This window comes from Chroicocephalus ridibundus, chromosome 19 (genome assembly GCF_963924245.1).
Source record: "Chroicocephalus ridibundus chromosome 19, bChrRid1.1, whole genome shotgun sequence".
In the NCBI taxonomy this organism is placed as follows: domain Eukaryota; kingdom Metazoa; phylum Chordata; class Aves; order Charadriiformes; family Laridae; genus Chroicocephalus; species Chroicocephalus ridibundus.
In genome coordinates, this window is record NC_086302.1 from 4,788,688 (window position 1) to 4,804,986 (window position 16,299).

General features: G+C 52.4%; 1 protein-coding gene and 1 long non-coding RNA gene across 3 annotated transcripts; one reads left to right on the top strand and one right to left on the bottom strand.

Annotated features, from left to right (window-relative positions):
• Positions 1–716: 716 nt before the first annotated feature.
• On the bottom strand, positions 717–10,424 carry UBXN11 (UBX domain protein 11). Its single transcript, XM_063356230.1, has 12 exons — positions 10,365–10,424; positions 9,952–10,052; positions 9,117–9,171; positions 7,977–8,053; positions 7,364–7,478; positions 5,726–5,943; positions 5,305–5,382; positions 3,910–4,030; positions 2,899–3,002; positions 2,592–2,659; positions 1,713–1,850; positions 717–882 (listed from the first exon to the last, which is right to left on the bottom strand). Exons 1-12 carry the CDS (start codon positions 10,369–10,371, stop codon positions 717–719), a joined length of 1,248 nt encoding a protein of 415 aa, XP_063212300.1. The 5' UTR covers positions 10,372–10,424.
• Positions 10,425–10,548: 124 nt separating this feature from the next.
• Positions 10,549–15,615, top strand: LOC134525120 (uncharacterized). 2 transcript variants are annotated; one of them, XR_010073701.1, is made up of 3 exons: positions 10,549–11,459; positions 11,541–13,738; positions 15,268–15,615. It is a non-coding gene; the product is annotated as an uncharacterized LOC134525120 (long non-coding RNA). The 2 variants fall into 2 exon arrangements; XR_010073702.1 differs by having other exon boundaries at positions 11,394–11,497; positions 13,519–13,738.
• The last annotated feature ends 684 nt before the right edge of the window (positions 15,616–16,299 follow it).

Genomic DNA, 16,299 nt, shown 5'->3' on the forward strand with positions numbered 1-16,299 from the left:
AGGAAGGGAGGGGAGGCTGGCAGCTCGGGGCTGTCGCAGGCAGGCTCAGCGTGGCTGTGAGCCTGGGCCCCGCTGGAGCTGGGGGCTGTCCAAGGGAAGGAGTTGTTCACGTACAGGAAACCCAGTAGCAGGATCTCCTGGCTGAGATGGGTCTGGCTCAGTCCCAGCATTGCAATGGCTCAAGGCCTTTAGGTTTAGCTTCACCAGGGACCGTATAACTGAGCCTGTTTCTCTCATGGTCTAAGTTCAGTTGAAATCTCTGAGGACCAGCTGTGTGTGGAAAGCAAATTGACCCTGGCTGTTTGTCTGTCCTGCTATAGAGAATCCCTGAGCCCACCTAAGCAACTGCCCGGTAACAGTGTAAAGCTGGCGGCCTTCCCTGGGCAGGGATCAGCCTGTGTAACCTTCAGCAGAGGTGAGAAACCAGGGCTGGGGTTTGAGCTGATACAATGCCCCTGTGTTAGAAGCCCACCTGTCTTGGGGAAAAGCATCCACCCACGAGGCAGCAGGGCTGGGCTTGGCACCCGCTGCCAAAGGGAGGCCAAACCCCTGCCTCTGAGCTCTTCTCTGTCCCAGGTAATGGCGCAATGAAACTAAATCTGGAAAGACAACCCTCTCCTCTATTCCCAGCCAGGGTAGGTTATAACACAGCCAACGGTGCAAGGCAGCTCCTTCCTCTTGCAGAGCTTGGGGCAAGCAGCTCTTGCTAGGAGCTGTTAAGGTGTTTTCAGCCCTGTCCCCTCTTGTTGGGAGGGGTCTCTTCTCCGCAGCAGCAAGGAGGCATTGGGGATCAGGCCACATTCCTGCAGGCTCCTGGAGTTGTCTGTGTACACCCTCTGGGGGAAGGTACTGATGATCTCATACGTGTCGGAGTTTCCACCCCTAGGAAAGAACAGCACAATCTTTCCTACATACAGGATCCCCCAAGGTTTTGTTGAGATGCTGTCTGATCCAGCTGTGGTTAGGTAAGAGCAGAGGGAGAGACTGTTTCACAAGCACAGGCCAAGCAGAAAAAAAGGGCTTCCTGCCCAAACTGAAGACAGCCAGGCACAGAGCAGCCATTCCAGGCTGCACAGCTGCGGTGGGGAAGGAGGCTCTTGCATCCCAACAGCAGTGAGCTCATCATGGGCTCGGACCAAGGCCAGAGCTACGGCCTGCAACAGAAGAGTGGAGAGCAACGGGGTCCCTTCAATCATCTGGAACTGTCCCCAAAGCCCTTGGGCAGCATTGAGTGTGCTGGGACACAGAGCTGGCTGAGCAAAGGGTGGTGTTTGTCCAGCAGCAGCTCCGTCAGCCAAGCTGAAGGCTGCAGCTCAACTTCAGGCTGCACCAATGCCTTGGGAATGGGCGAGTGCTGCTGAGCAGCTGGAAGGAGGCAAAGGCAGTGATGGACCTGGGTCAGATGGCAATCTCGAGAGGACAAAAGAGGCTTATCTCTGCTGCTGCATCAGCTTTTTGGGAAAGGTGGGGATTAAATGCTCTGAGCTAAGTGTCACCCTGGCAGTGCTGCACAGAGAGCGTATCTGGTGGTGGAGCTAAAGCAGCAGAAGGGTGCCCAGCAGCTCCTGGGGCTGGGACTGTCACCCTCAGCCTGCTCAGCTCAGGCTGATCTGTGTGAAGCAGAGCGCCAGGGCCTTCAGCCACCGCTGAGAAACTTTCCCTGGGGCTCTGTGGAGCCAGTGGGGAAGAAGGGGAGGAAGCCCTAGGCCTACCTGGCATGGGCGAGGTGCTGGCGCAGGTCCCCTATGGTCTCTGTGAACAGCATCTTTACGATGTACGTCTGCTCCCCGCTCTCAGATTTGATGCGGAGGGTGCAGATATCAGGGGCAGAAGCTTCATCCATCTTCACCCTGGAGGTTAGAAAACCTCCTCAGCTGAGGAGTGAGGGCTCTGCTGGTGGCAGAGCCCCTGGGCTGATCACCCAGGGTGATCTGAACAGGGGAGAGGTGTTCCACGTTTGGGAACGTCCTTGAGATGAACAAGGCCCTGTCTGGTTGCAGGCGAGCAGACCAACTCATGGACCAAACTGCTGCTTTGTTTTCACTGCTTAAAGGTGCCTCAGAAGGAGGGTTGCTGACCTTTTTTAGCTTTTTCATTTTAGATCAGGGCTGACTGATAAGTACTTCGCCCTACTTTTTTGATTAAAAATAATCTGCGTGGGGGTGTTTCATTAGCTATTTGGGTCTTGCCTTGCCAGAAGACTATGAGTGGAAAGTGTTAGTGTGACCTCCCACTTGGGCATCAGTTTCCTGTAGGAATTCTCCCATTTAACGTGACCACAAACAGCTTTTTAGATAGTTTCAAACTCTTAGGCCTTGGCTTGCTGTCGGGAAAAGTATTTCACAGCAATGAGTAAGTAATATTTTGAACAACAGAAGCTTTTGTTAGAGATGTAAAAGATGGCAGGCTTACCATGAACAATTTGGTGGTCTTCCCAAAAGACCAAACTTGGCCTTTTTTTCTAATTATTTCTAAGGTATCAAAGGGGTGAGTCCATTTACTTCCTCAACTAAACCCCCTGAAATAAACCCTCAGTGAAGAAATAGGAGGAAGATGAGAGCCTGACAGGGCAGGGATGAAGGGGCCTGTACCTCTCCAGGGCAGACAGCCTGGGTGCCTCCACCAGGATCTCTTGGCTGCTCCGCACCCCACCAGCACCCTGAAAGCAAACCAGGTGAGTGTCACCGCTGCCTGCTCTGCACGGAGAGCAACCAGTGCCAGGAAAGCCCAGGAGCAGGTGCCAAAGTGCTACGTGTGCTCTGGTGGAGCCTCTCTGGGAGGAGGAGGTTACACAGAGCCGAGAGGCCTGAGGAGGGGGTGCTGGTGCTGTGCAGGGCGCTGAGCCCAGGGAATTGCTGCCAGCCTCATCCTATGGGTGTTTGGGGGGTTCACTTGTACCTGCTGTGCTGCTCTGGCTGAGCCTTGGGCACCAGTCACTTCTCCTCCGTGTTTTGAGGACTTTGAAAACTTGTTGAGAAGCTGCTCCAAGGAGACTTTGGGACCTGCCGGAGCAGAGGGGAGATGTGTCCATGTGCGACCTTTTTGACAAAACCATTTTCCCCCAGAATAGGGTGATTTGGTGAAACAAAAGAGCACAACAGCCGACAGGGAGAGCTCTAACCTCCCCTAGCTAGGCTGAGATTGTTCTCATCTTCCCCATCGAAGCTTGTCCCACTTTCTGGCCTGGTAAATGTTTGTTTGTCAACATCAACAGTGAGCAACTGTGCAGCCTCTTCAGCACGCAGCTGGGATGCACAACTGGTAGAAACCAGGTCAGCCCTGCGTGGAGAGGGAAAACTGAAACTATGACAACTTTAACGGGCTTGGAAAATTTTTCATCTTGTTAGGGCGTATTTGTAGGCGTCCGTTCCTTTTTCTGTGGTGGCACTGGGCAATTATGGTTTTTTACTACTTGGATAAAGGAAACATTTAGCACAACTTCTGTTTGTGAATGGCCTTGAGATGAATGAGCAAGTAGTACAGTTTTATACAAATAGGAAGATGTTGCTGATGGGCAATGCATGTTTGGATTGTTTAGTTATGCATGCACAAACCCACTATTTTCTGTCTACGTGACTGCATTTGACTTTCCAACCCTGACAGGTATTTCTTACACAGACTGATAGAGTCTAGAAGCAAAACGAGGAATCTGTGGCCTCACTTTATGTCCCATATTTTCTTAGGAAAGTCTGAAGAGGAATTGTCCCATATTCAGTACAGTTAAGATCAGTCTGGCTTGAAGATGTCCGCCTTTATGGAATGAGCTTGTAGGAGAACCGAAGGTTGTTTGCAAGCTACCCCAGCTCAGATCTGCAGGGTTCCCCTCCTACCAGCTGGACTGCCCCGGTAAGGTTTTGATTCTCCTCTGTGGGAGTTAGCTGCAGTTTTGAGGCAGGCTTAAGAATTTACCTGGTATCTCCGTGGTTTCCCGCACCTCGCTTGATTTTGAATGGCCAACCACTTGGCCATGGCCAGGAAAACTCCCTGGAAGGTGTCTCTCCTGAAATACCATGTCCCTTCTGTCAGTGACCTGTTGGATTAAGGCCACCTGCCATAAGCAAATCTGACTGTTGTACAAGCGTGTTCTCACTGTATCAGAGCGAAATAAACCACGGCACCGATAACCAAGAGTTGTAAACCCTAAATGAAACCGAGAGAGCTGCTTCCTCAGAAACTGCTCCGGCTGTCCAGACTCTGCTTGCACTTGACCTTTCCTCTGTCTCTGCTTCTGCACTTGAAAACGCTCTCCAGGTGGAAAGTGATGCGAAAGCAGCACGTTGGGGGTGGAGAGGGATTTGGCAGTAAGAAGCTGCAGCGGGGACTGTCAGATGGCTCTGACACACCAAGGATGGCAGAGTGCTACCTTGAGGCCCCCAGCAGTGGGGAAAGCTGTATAAATAGGGGCAGACTTTCTGTCTGGGTCCCACTTATGTTATTCTTACACCTGGCTGGCCATCTCTCAGGCGGATGCGCTCTGTGTCTGTATTTACCCCAGGTTACTGTACTGTCCCGTGGCTTCCATATGTGGCCAGCTGTGCACAGCCACGAGAACCTTGCACGTTTCCTTCCTCTTCCACCTGACTTTCTAACTACCACACCTACCAGCCCGCTCTGGCTGTCCTGACCTCATCCTCACCCGTGCAGTTGTGCCCTGCTTTCTTCATGGCAGTGGGTAGGTGCACCCTTCTGGTTGTGCCTACTTACGTTTCGGATGCACTCGAAGACCTAGATTAGGGTCCCCTGAGGCTCTCTGCCTGAAAATGTGGCCTTGGCTTTTTGCCAGTTCTGAGAAAACAAAAAGTGGGGCCCAAAAGAACCTCAGGTGGCCAAATCCATTTAAATTGTAGAAAAATAAACTCTCCCGGCATCCTCCTTGAGAGATACTTGTTCAAGCTGTTTTTAAAAGCTTTTCCGGGGGGAACTATTTAAGAACTTTTTTTTTTTTCTCCTTTTTGTTACACAGCTCTTGAGAGGCTGCACGTACTACTTCTACAAAGCTTGCTATGCTCTTAGAAGTCTTGTTCCCAGCCAAGATTCACTGAGGCAGAGAAACCGTTCAGTCCTGGTGCCAAAATGCTCGCTTACTTCCTGTAACGGCTCTAGCAGGTGTGCTCCCAGCCACCCTCTCCCTGAGAGAAACATACACAGAATTAAGCTGCATGTATGCTGTATTCAGAAACCTCAAACTTAATTTGCTGTGGAGAGCATCCAGCAGATTGGTGAAAGAAACGTGAACCATTTTCTTGGGAGGCAAGAGAGCAGTTTCATCCAAAAAGGTGATAAACAGGGTTTTGCGCTGCTTACTTGCAAAGGGACGCCATCTGGGTAGCGCATCTGCAACTCTGAAGGGAAATAGCCATCCATAATATCCTGCAGGCATTGCTGAAACAAAATGAGAGCTCGTGGTCATACCTCAGACTTTCTATTTATCTCATGACAGATACGTTCCTTCTGGGATGTTCCTATTTGAGTTGTTATTGCCGTGCAGAAAAGTCTGCAAAAAAAGACCCAGAATCTCCATCTCTAAAAATTATTAGACAATGATATAGAAGTCTTTAAAGGCACCATGGGAATGGCAGGTGAGAAGCTGGAGGTCTCAATAGCTGCTCCTTTTTGTGACTGGGACAAGCTCACAAGCTCTATTCCTGCACGTGCCCTTTCCTGAGGCTTAGTGAATGACAGCAGGATGGTTCTAAGTCTCAGTCCTGTACAGACCTTTCCATACCTGTGTGGATGGGTCCTCATAGGGCCGAAAGGGTCCGCCGAACATGACGATCCCGTTTTGATACAGCGTAAGAGGGAGAGGTTCTGGCTGTCTCAGCCGAGCACCCCCAGGCACGTGCTCGATTTGAGAAATGCCTTCTCCAGCCAGCACATTCAAATCCTTCACGTTTTCCAAGATTAAATCAAAATCAATCTGGTGTTTGGAAACAACTGCTTCACCTGTGGCAAAGGGATTAGAGTTACATGGGGAAGGGGGTGCCAGCTAAGCAACTTCCACCTCTGTGTGGATGCATTTGAGGTGCATATGAGTCCTAGCGCTTTGGGACTGTCTGTGCTGCCTCTCCACACTTCGCCTTTCGCTCTTTTGCAAAGTGTGGTGCAATACCGTTGCTGTGGTGCGGCGTTGCCAGGTTTACATGGGTGTGTGTGAAACCACAAGGGCAGGGCAGCAGGGAAACAACCCTCTTGCTACAAGTTCATGTAACTCCAGAGCCAGCTACAGAGCAGCCAGCTCTTTAGAGACCACACTCGGCTCCTTGTCGTTGGTTGTAATTTCAAGAGCGTTGTGTCGTCCCTTAATGCGGTGCTGTAAAATGCACAGAGTGAGGAACTCGACTAGTTGGATTAACTAGATTGGATAAATGGATCAGGGCAGGCTCGCTGTAGAAATGCCAGGGTAAACACAGCCGGCTGCTCGCCACCAGCAGATTGCTCGCTCTTGCTGGGGCGCTGCTGAGGATGTTTATCTGGGTGCTTGAGGAGGGTGGTAGGGTGAAGCAGTAAAAGAGGTTGTGATGGGACAGAATGAAATCAGAAGAGGAAATGAAAGAAGAGATGTAGGCAGAGGTAAAGGCTTTGGTATCTTCTGTTCTGCTTTTTTATGATTTGATAATGGGGGGCAGGGGAAACCTCCCTTAAAAAGAGTGAGCTGAAAACATTATAAATTGTTTCTACTGCTTCCGTCGTCTTCTACCCTCCTGCATCTAAGGGAGGGAAAGATTAGTTAGCCAATACTTGCATGGTGGTTAGGAAGCAGCATTAACTGTACAGGCCAAATATTATTCTTTTTTTTTCCTCCATTACCACTTCCTAAGAAGCCATTGCCAAATATGTTTGGACACCATACAGCACAATCGGGCCTCAATTAAACCACTCACGTGGTGGTTGGGAGGAAGGGCAAACAATACTCTCTGATGGAGCCAGACAATATGGGTAAGTTACTACAGCTACTATATAAACAAAGCATCTGATTCCATTTTCCACCCATTTTACGTCAATGTTATTAGAGCAATCAAGCTTCAAACATTTAGAGTATGGGAACTCTTCAGGAAACAGCTGCTGCGAGGGTATCCTTCCAAATGGCTGAGCCACCGGGTTCTTTCCTCTTCCCCTAGATGAGGCTTACAAAATTTAGGTGTATGAAATACCAACGTTCTGCCTGGCTTAGCTCCTGTTAAATTGCTCCATGTCTGTGTCCCTGAGATGGACTGGTGTGAAGACCTCAGTACAGGATCACAGATTCTGAAGACCCAAATTGTGGGTCTTGGATGCCTCTCTACTCTGGGGGAGTATCATACCTTCTCTAAGCATGCAGCAGGAGCTAGGATAGCTGCTTCAGCAAAGAGTGCTGGTGCTTTACCTGGCTTCCAGAGGCTCCTTGCTGGCAGCTCTTCTTCATCCTTGTGCGATTCTAAATCTTCCAGCTGTTCATGTCTCTCTCCAACCCAAATCAGACCATAGTCATTTAAAAACTGCTGTAAGAGGCAAGTAAAAGTCAGTGGTGTAGACCAGAGCTTTAGAAAACTAGAAACAGAAGCGTGAGAGTCGTCAGTTGTGACCATGAGAAGCAGAAGGAGAGGTGAAAGAGAAGGTTTGTCTTGAGTTTTTTTGGCCCTGGCAGACAGACAATGTCACTGGCAGGGTAGTAGTAGCAGCTCTACTAGTAGTAGGCAAAAGGGAGAATGAAAGTATCTGTAGTGACCCAGTAATCTCCCAAGGCTGTAGTAGCTGTAAAGAATATTTCTGCAGTCCTAGAAATCAAAATGAAGAGGCTTGCAGGAGGCACAAATGTTTGTGTATTAAAAAAAAAACCTCTAACTGCCCTGTAGCTCACGTCCAACCTGTTCTTTCTTTTCAGAGGTGTGAGGTGAAGAATTGTGATGATCGAAGTGGCAGCTTGAAAAAGACCAAGCAGCTTGGGACTGCAACGATCTCAAACCAAAGCTGCAGATGGCTTAGGGCAAGTGTCTCACCTCCATCTCCCAGACCTGGGTCTGCAGCTGAAGGCACCTACTTTCCAGTTCCTCCACTGTGGATGAGTCAGGAGCATCTGAAATGGAAGACTTGTTTTTTCTATGCACAGCCTTAAAGAAGAGCTATAGATAACCCCTGTACGCAGCGCAGGTGCCCCAGCAGTACCCGCCTGTACCGTTAAGTGAACTCAAGCCCGTACGACACAGGAGCTGAACATGAGCTCTGCGGGCTGGTCCCTGGCAATTCAACCTGCAGCAGTTGGATAAAGATGCTGATAGACTAGAAGATAGTTGCGAGTGATACTGGTGAAGTTTTATGCTGTGGGAAGCTTATGTGAGCAGTGCTGTTTGCAATTATACAATGAGAATTGCTTGGCTTACTCAGTCTTAAGGGACCTATTAAAAAAATGAGCAGGTGTCCACTGAAGCATGATCCAGAAACCTAGGCTGAATGGCTAGAATGATGCACGATGAGGTACAAAACACATGTTTGTGGTTTGACAGGCATGTTCTTGTTATGTGCTCAGGAAATGGAGAACGTGCCACAGCTTTGTGCTAACAAAGTACTTCAGGCATTGTAGGAAACGTGTCAGGGCTCAGCTGGAGAGCTGCTGGATTCCAAGAAACGGAATGGGGGGAAAGACCTTCAGTGACTCGCTCAAAGCTGGGTTCAATTTAGAGTTAGGCTGCCTTACAGGACAAGTGAGCCTGGACCTGTAATACCGTTGGAGACTCCGAGTAGATTTTTGGTTGTGCTTAGCTGTGAGTAGCTCTGTTTTTCCAGCCTGTTTGAACTCTGCGGTATTTTATTTTTTTTTACGTTCTTTTTTTCTGACCATCCTCAGATATCTGTGGCGTTGGTGTGTGCTCATGGAAACTTAGTAACCCACAGAAAATAGGTCAGGAAATAATTTGCACTGCACCAGAAAAGCTGCCTAAAAGCCACAAGTATATTGTGCGGCTCTGCTTTGGCAAACAGTACCACGTGTGTGTAACTGATACCACTCACCGAAGAGGCTCCTGGGCTTTTAAGGCAAGGATGGCTCAGAGAGGTCTCCAAGCCTGCTCTGTTGCAGTACCAGGAGCTCTGTAGCTCTCCCCCAGGTAGGAGCAAGGTGACAAGGGTAGAACAATTTTTACCTTCTCCTTTCTGAAGAGTCTTCATGTTTTCTTCAAGTTCAGCAATCCTCTTATCCTTGAGGACCAGAACAGATAATGACCTTGTTTAGTTCCTTGGCCTTCAGAACCTTGAGGCAGCGTTTGCATAATTAGTCCTGGCTTGTTGAGTCAGTGGTGCACGTACTCTCACCCCACTCGGAGACAGGCAAAATAAGGGTCAGAAAGGCTGTATCACCTCACAGGTACCTTAATTAGACTCTAATGAGGGGTGGGATATAAATACACAGCTCCAAGAATAGGAAAGGGATGTGCTGACCTATCTCCCCCTTCTCCATCTGCACAAAAGGTGTAGGCAGCCATGCAGACTTGTGCCCCCTGTGCTTCCTGCTCAGGCACAGCTCGTGCTCTGACCTGCGGTAAGTGGCTGATCTAGAAATGAAACCAGTGTCTCTGCAGCTGCCTCTTAAAAAAAAAAAAAAAAAAAAAAAGAAGGGTATTTATTCTAAGCTGCAGGACCACAAAGATATCTGCTCCAGGATGACTCTACTGTGTGAGCAGCTGTTGTTTCGGAAAGGAAAAGGAAGAAAAGAAAGGTCTGAAGCCAAACAGCTAATGATATCAGTGAAAGGGTGCTGAGAGTCTTTAAGAAGTCGCAGCAGGGACTGTCCACTCTCCCACTCTTCCACCCCAAGGACTGATACAGTTGCTCTGTTGCTTTGCAAAGGCTTGTTTGTGTGAGCAGGCTACAGATTCACTTGGTTTAGCCCAAACTAGGTCTGAGCAGGTGTGACGCTCCTGTGGCTTCAATCATTAAAGTAGGGCACAGAGTGGGTTCAGTAAGGGGCAGGATTTTTACCTTCAGTTGAATTTCTTGTGCTTGTTTCTTTATTTTTTGTCCCAACAGAGTGATTTTTTGCATTATGGAGGACATGGGGTCCATGTCAGTGTGATCCGCACCTGAAAGCACAAATACAATGTGTTAGCTCTCTAAAATGGCGATTGGTATTGGAGGCTCATCTGTGCCATAGGGGACCCCACACAAGAATTCCTGTTCTGCCACAGCAGGTAGGAAAAGGGAACCTTTTGGGGGTACTGGGTAGAAATCCCTTGGCTCCTGGCTGGTAGGGACACAGCAGTGTCACCAACAGCACGCTGTGTATGCAAGAGAGGGACCACAGGAATTAGCCCTGGCCTGGGGTATCGAGTCCACCAGGCTGTCACTGAGAAACTGTGATGGCCCAGAATCCCCTAATCATTGAGGGACTTTACCCTGCATGTTCTTTTTCAGTGTTGTCCCCCTTGAGCAGGAGGGGAGGCTGCTTTGCGCTGGATTCTTTGTCCTAGGAGACAGGCTGTCACCTTCTGAGAAGAGGCATGAAGAGCATGAAAGAAAGAAAACAGGTCAGCGTTTTGGATACGACTTCTCCAAAAGCAGGTAAAGAAATACTGGGGTTGTGCTGAGGGAAAGAGAGGGCAGGAGAAAGCAGGGTGGCCCGGTCCATTCACTCCCACAAGCACTCTGACTAATTAATGAGTGTATGTGGGCACTCATTATGAGCCAGGACTCAAGGGAAGGTACAATCTCAGCAGCTGGAAAGAGCAAACACAGCATGGAGCTTGCAGAAAGAGACCATGACGCTAGTACGGAGCATCCTGCGCTGCACAGTGAGGCAAAAAGGGGTAATATTTAGCTATTTTAACAAAAAGCACAACGCTGGGCTTAACAGAAGCAGCAAACTTCACTGGGAGTGGAAAGGGAGCTTTTGCTTTAAGATCTAGTAGGAAGGATGTGACCTAAAATGGAACTGTAAAAATAGATGAGGCTCAAATGTGCTCTAGGGTTTGCTGAGGATGTGAAAACCTTTTGTTACTTATCTGATTTTGGATACATGTAGGAGAGAAAGAGCTACAATCATTGCAAAACATGTAGGATGGTAAAAAAAACACCTTACCAGTGGAGGTAATGAACTTGCACCACTCTGCCCTTTTAGTAAAAATAAGAGGGGATAATATGTAAAAATAAAACCTAGATTCATTAACTTTGGGAGGATTTGCTTGATGGGCAAATTTTTAAAAAAGTAATTGAAAAGGCTGTCCAAAAAAGCTCCAGACTGTACTCTTTTTCTTATCAGCCCATCTTCTCAGTCCATACACCCTTGCTTTCTGGGTGGAGTGGGTGTTTGTACACCCACAACTTGTAGTAACAATTAAAATCATTGAGTTGCAGCCTGTGGGAGCTGCCTGAGAGCGGGGGGGGGGGGTGTGTGAAAACTCAGGTGAGTGAGGTGCAGCGGTGCAACTCTTCTCCCCTTGAAACGGAGGAAACACAAACACGATATGAACCACGACTGACCAACACCGCTGGTACCTGCTGGGGAACGATGCGGGCCAGGAGGCAGCAGGTAAGAAATTCGGGGAGTTTTATTCGAGCTGGTGTTGTTGCAGAGCCTGTCGCCCTCACGTGCAGCCCTCTGAGACCCCAGAAGGCCGGTAGAAATCATCTTTTTGAGGGATCGTTGGCAAAAAGGGATTCAAAATAACGGAGGTAACCGGGTTTACCGCCCGGGGGTGCCTCTGTGTGTGGGCCCTGGGGGGGCCCGACGTGGGAGGCAGCGCCGGGGGCGGCCCAGCGTGTGCTGGGGGGGGAGCACCGTGTGTTGGGGGGTCCCTCGCGGTGTGTGGGGGCTCCCCAGTCCGCGGGGAGGTGGGGGGTCCCAAACGGCGGGGGCCTCCCCCCGCTCCCCCCTCGCTGGCGTAGCACTCACCCCGCGCTCAGCGCGCCGCAGCCATCTTGTTTACAGGCCGTTGCCACGGCGACGAAGCGCCGCTGCCCATTGGCTCAGACCCGGTCACGTGGAGGGCGAGGCAGCCTGAGGACTACACATCCCAGCATGCACCGCTCCGCCGCCCCCCGGGGACACCGGACATGGCGGGGGGACCCGGGCCGTGGGGGCCGGGCCCGGGGCCTATGGGACCTGCCGCCGTCCCTGCTGCCCCTTCGGGTGCCACCGGGGGTCAGCGCGCCTCCGCGGGCTGCTCCGGGGCTACCAGAGCCTGTGCCAGGGGTCATCCATCCTCCCCGAACCCCGAGGGCCGCTTGAGGAGGGAGGCCCGGGCCACCAGCCAGGCCGAACGGCTCCCTGCCTGTCCTCCGCCCTGCACCGCGGCCCGCAAAATGGTGCGTTTTCAACCTCAGTTTGCTTCAGAGGGCTTCAAACGTTTCCCTGTGCTGGGAGCCAGCCGGAGCACCATATGCCATCACGCTGCCCCTCCTCAGCCACCCTCTGCACACCCGTAGCTCCAGCTGGTAGGCGCGGGCTGTGGCACAGCCTGACCTGAGGCATCACAGCTCCTCCTGATTCCCTCACCTGCCTCTTCTCTATTTTCTAGCAATGCTTTCCCTCACCCCAGTACTACCACACACCCTTTTTTCCTCGCTGATTCTCTGGACTCCACCCAGCGCTTGCCGCCATCCAGAGACCTTTCCCTGTGTGTCACCCGTCCTGCCTGTCCCTGCTGTCCTGATCTGGGAGCTCAGAGAACTCGGCCTCGATAGTTGGAGAGGGGCAGAACAGGCCGATTTTTAGCACCTTTTACGGGATGTTGGCTGGCCCCAAGAGACTTGTGTTTTGACACTTCTGTGAAGTGCAAAAATAAAATTTGGTGAAGCTTTGCCGCAGAGGAGTCTTCAGCTCCGGGCGGAGGCTGCCAGCAGGCTCACTGCGCTGTGATGTGCTTCACCAACACAAAACCAGACAGCAGGTGTATGGGCTCGTCGCGTTTCAGTAGCTTTACTTATTTCAAACCGTCTCAAAAAAGCCAGATGCCTTTTGTTTCCTCCTGCTGCTGCAGTTGAGTGGGTGAGAGTGCTCAGAGATCTGCTGTGAGGAGATGGATTTCTGGGGGCTGGAAGGAAGCATTTCCCTGATCCATTGCCTGGATCAGACGACCCCAGGCGTGTAACTGAAATTCAGAGGGACAGCTTGGACCCGGCTTCTGCCCTGAGTTGCAGGGAAGGAATTTTTTTACATGGCACAACACGGAGCCCTTGTTGAAACATTGGCCGCGATTTGCAAACCCTTCCAGTAAACCAGGGCAGGTTTTAACCCATAACCACTTCATGGGTGTGGGGTACAGGACAGGCAGCCCCCAGGGAGAAGCAGAGCTCGGCCTGGGGGGGGTTTCATGCTGCAGGTGGTATTTTGTGATGTGGGAAAAGGCAGGGTGAGGGTCTCGCTGCCTTTGCTGGAGATGGTGGCCAGGATATCCCACTCGGGGCTGGCTGTGTGGCCATGCTGGGGAGCAGGAGCTGCTCTCGTGCTGGGTGATGTAGATCGATGGCTCCAGAGAATTGAAGCCAAAAGGACTGTGCAGGGTTGTGTCTGTCTGGAGATCCCCGTGTCTTGCAATTTCTCCCTTGCAGCATCCGCAGTGGATGTGACTTCCCCAGAGTGCCCCGGGCTCAAACGGGAAGGAAGGTGTGATTGGTGAGACAGGGCCATCGCTGTGCTTAAAGCCTCCGACTGCAATCACTGTGAGCAGATGAGGAAGTGTCACTGCACACCCTGAGCCGAGCCCCGACCATGCAGCCCCTCCAGCGTGCCCACCTGCTCCTCCTGCTCGCCCTGATTCTCCTCTGCATGGTAAGAGAAACCCCACGGCTTGGGGCCCCATGAAGGCTAGGGGGTCCAGCCCGCTCTATCCCATGGGTGTGACAGCAGTTGGGGGGCTGTGGGGTTCAACCGGTGGGAGAATTTCTGCTGAACTTCAGCTGGAAACCTGAGCGTTTGACTTTCTATTTGACTTTAAACTTTAACCCTGGCTGTCTTACCAGGAGCTTTGCACTGTGGTCTGTATGGTCTAAATACTTCCATGCGTTGCTTTTTTTCAAAGTATTTTTTTTACTTAAGAGCATCGTACAGATCTGTAACCTTCACACATAGCTCTCCACCCCATTCTGCAGCCTCTCCTTTGCATGCTGACCCCAACCTGTGCCTGGTGTGGGGACACTGAGGATGGCTGCAGGGCCATGGGGATGCCAAGCACAGCTGTGGGGATGCCGGGTGGGCGCACAGCTGTCCCATTTCCTCTCCCCTCTCCCCACTGGAGGTTATTTTTCTTCCTACTGGGAGGCTCCATGGGGGCTCGGCTCCAGCGCCGTGCTGGTGGATGTCAGCTCTCTCTAGGGTGGGGACCGTTGCGTGGGAGGGATGAATGTGGCGGCACTTTCAGGAAGGATAATGCTTTTTGGAGCAGTTCTCGGGATGATTACTTTTTTTCTACAGCCCGATGGTAACGGGGACAGATTAGTATGTGGTTTTCCTCACAAACTCCACACAGCTGCAACCTGCTGCTGGTTCTACAGGGTGTGTTTACCTTTTGGTGGCCAGGCAAACTAGTCAAAAGCCCTCATAGTGTAAGGGTGCCTGTGAGGGGGCAGAGCCGGGCATTGGGGCCGCATCCCAGCTCCAGAGGGACCCAAGGAGCGGTGAGAACCAGTGTGGGGGCTGGTTCATGGAGGGAAATGGCATCCCCTTTCCAGCAGTGGTCCCCGTTCACAGGTGTGACGCACAGCCACTTACACCAGCAGTCCCAGGAAAGGACAAAAAACCCAGATAAAGTGGCCCTGCACAGCCAGGGCATGAGGGATTCACACGAACACCTTAATTTAGAAGGCGCCGACCTTCAGAGATGGAAGGAAACTGCCCTGAAATCACCATCCCAGCTGTGTTACATTTCACACACTGCCTGCAACACCCCTGCTTGCGACAGCTCAGGGGCATGGGTGTCCCTCCTCCTCGCTTCCAGCACGGGTGTTTCCCAGCTCTGCTCCTGCATCCGTGGGCCACCATGTCCCCAACCGCTTCCTCACCACCATCTGAGGGGCAGAGACCACCCCCCTGGCTCCTGCTTCCCCCCCTGCCCCAATTTGTAGAAGCCACTGGCTTAGAAACAGAGCACCGAGGCGAGGGAGAGCTTGGGGAAAACCCCGGAGCCAACTGTGATTTCTGCGTGTGGCGTGAAAGAGAACCTGCCAGGGGGACCGGAGGCCACGTCTACCCCGTGGGAAGGGGCAGTGGGGTGGTCCCAGCTCGTTTCTGTCCCAGATCAGCCAGGCGAGGGCTTTTGGAGGGGGTTGTTTCCACCCTGACTTTCTTGTTTTCTTTTCCAGCGCCTCGGCCAGGCTGCAGAGGTGTCTTCCACCACCGCAACATCGACAGCTCCCTCCCCGCAAAGCAGCCTGAGCCCCCCCTGCGGCAGCCCAGGCCTCCTGCCCCTCGCCCTGGGGCTGGCCGCAGCCTTCCTCCTGCGCCTGCGCTGACCCCCAGAACGGCGTCCCCCGCCCCGCCACCTCCTTGGAGCCTCGCACGATGGAGGACCAGCATCACACCATCGCTCCCCTCCCTGCTCTCTGCTCCCGCTCCCTCCGGCCTCACCGCCCCGGGCTCCAAGCAAGGCCCCGGGGCTGGCTGAGCAGAGCCGCTGCGAGGCACTGAGAAATAAAGTGCTGGTGTAGAAGGCCTTCTGGTTCGTCTCATGTTCGGTAACGGGGCTCAGCCCTGGTTCTTCCCCTCCCCGGCCTCGCTGGAGACTCTGCGGAGCACCGCAGGCCCCGGGCGCGGCCCCGGGCGTAGGCCCGGGGACGGGACCCAGTGCCGACAGCGCCCCCTTCAGGACAGGCGGTCCCCCACAGCACACCGAGTGCTGGCCAATCCCACCGCAGGAGCTTGTGCTCTCCACCAATCCGCTGCTGCCGAGCTCCCCGCTGTTAGCCAATCGCGGCTTGGCGGGGGCTATATAAGGGCGGAGCCGGGCGCCCTCCGTCAGGCTCAGGCTGCGGAGGCGAAGGGGTGTGTCAGGGCGTCGCGTTGAGAGGATTTTACCCTTTAGTGGCGTCCCTGCCTGCCCGGGTGGGCTGAGCTTGTGTGTTTCGACGTCCCTCCGCGGCTTCCAGGTGTCTCAGCGGTCTCCCAGACTGCACAGGGTTGGTAGCGTCCTCCTGGGCCCTCACCACCTATGCTGTGGTGGTCTCCTCTGCCTTCCCACCGGCATTGCTCTCATGAGCAATTACCCCGGCAACTCAATATCCCCCTGCCTGCCAGTTCCGTAGGCTTGGCATTGCCATCTCCGAGCAGCCCTCCCTGTCACCGCTGCCTGCAGGCAGGGGTTTGGGCTCTGGCCTGGCAGGAGACCGCATCGGAGC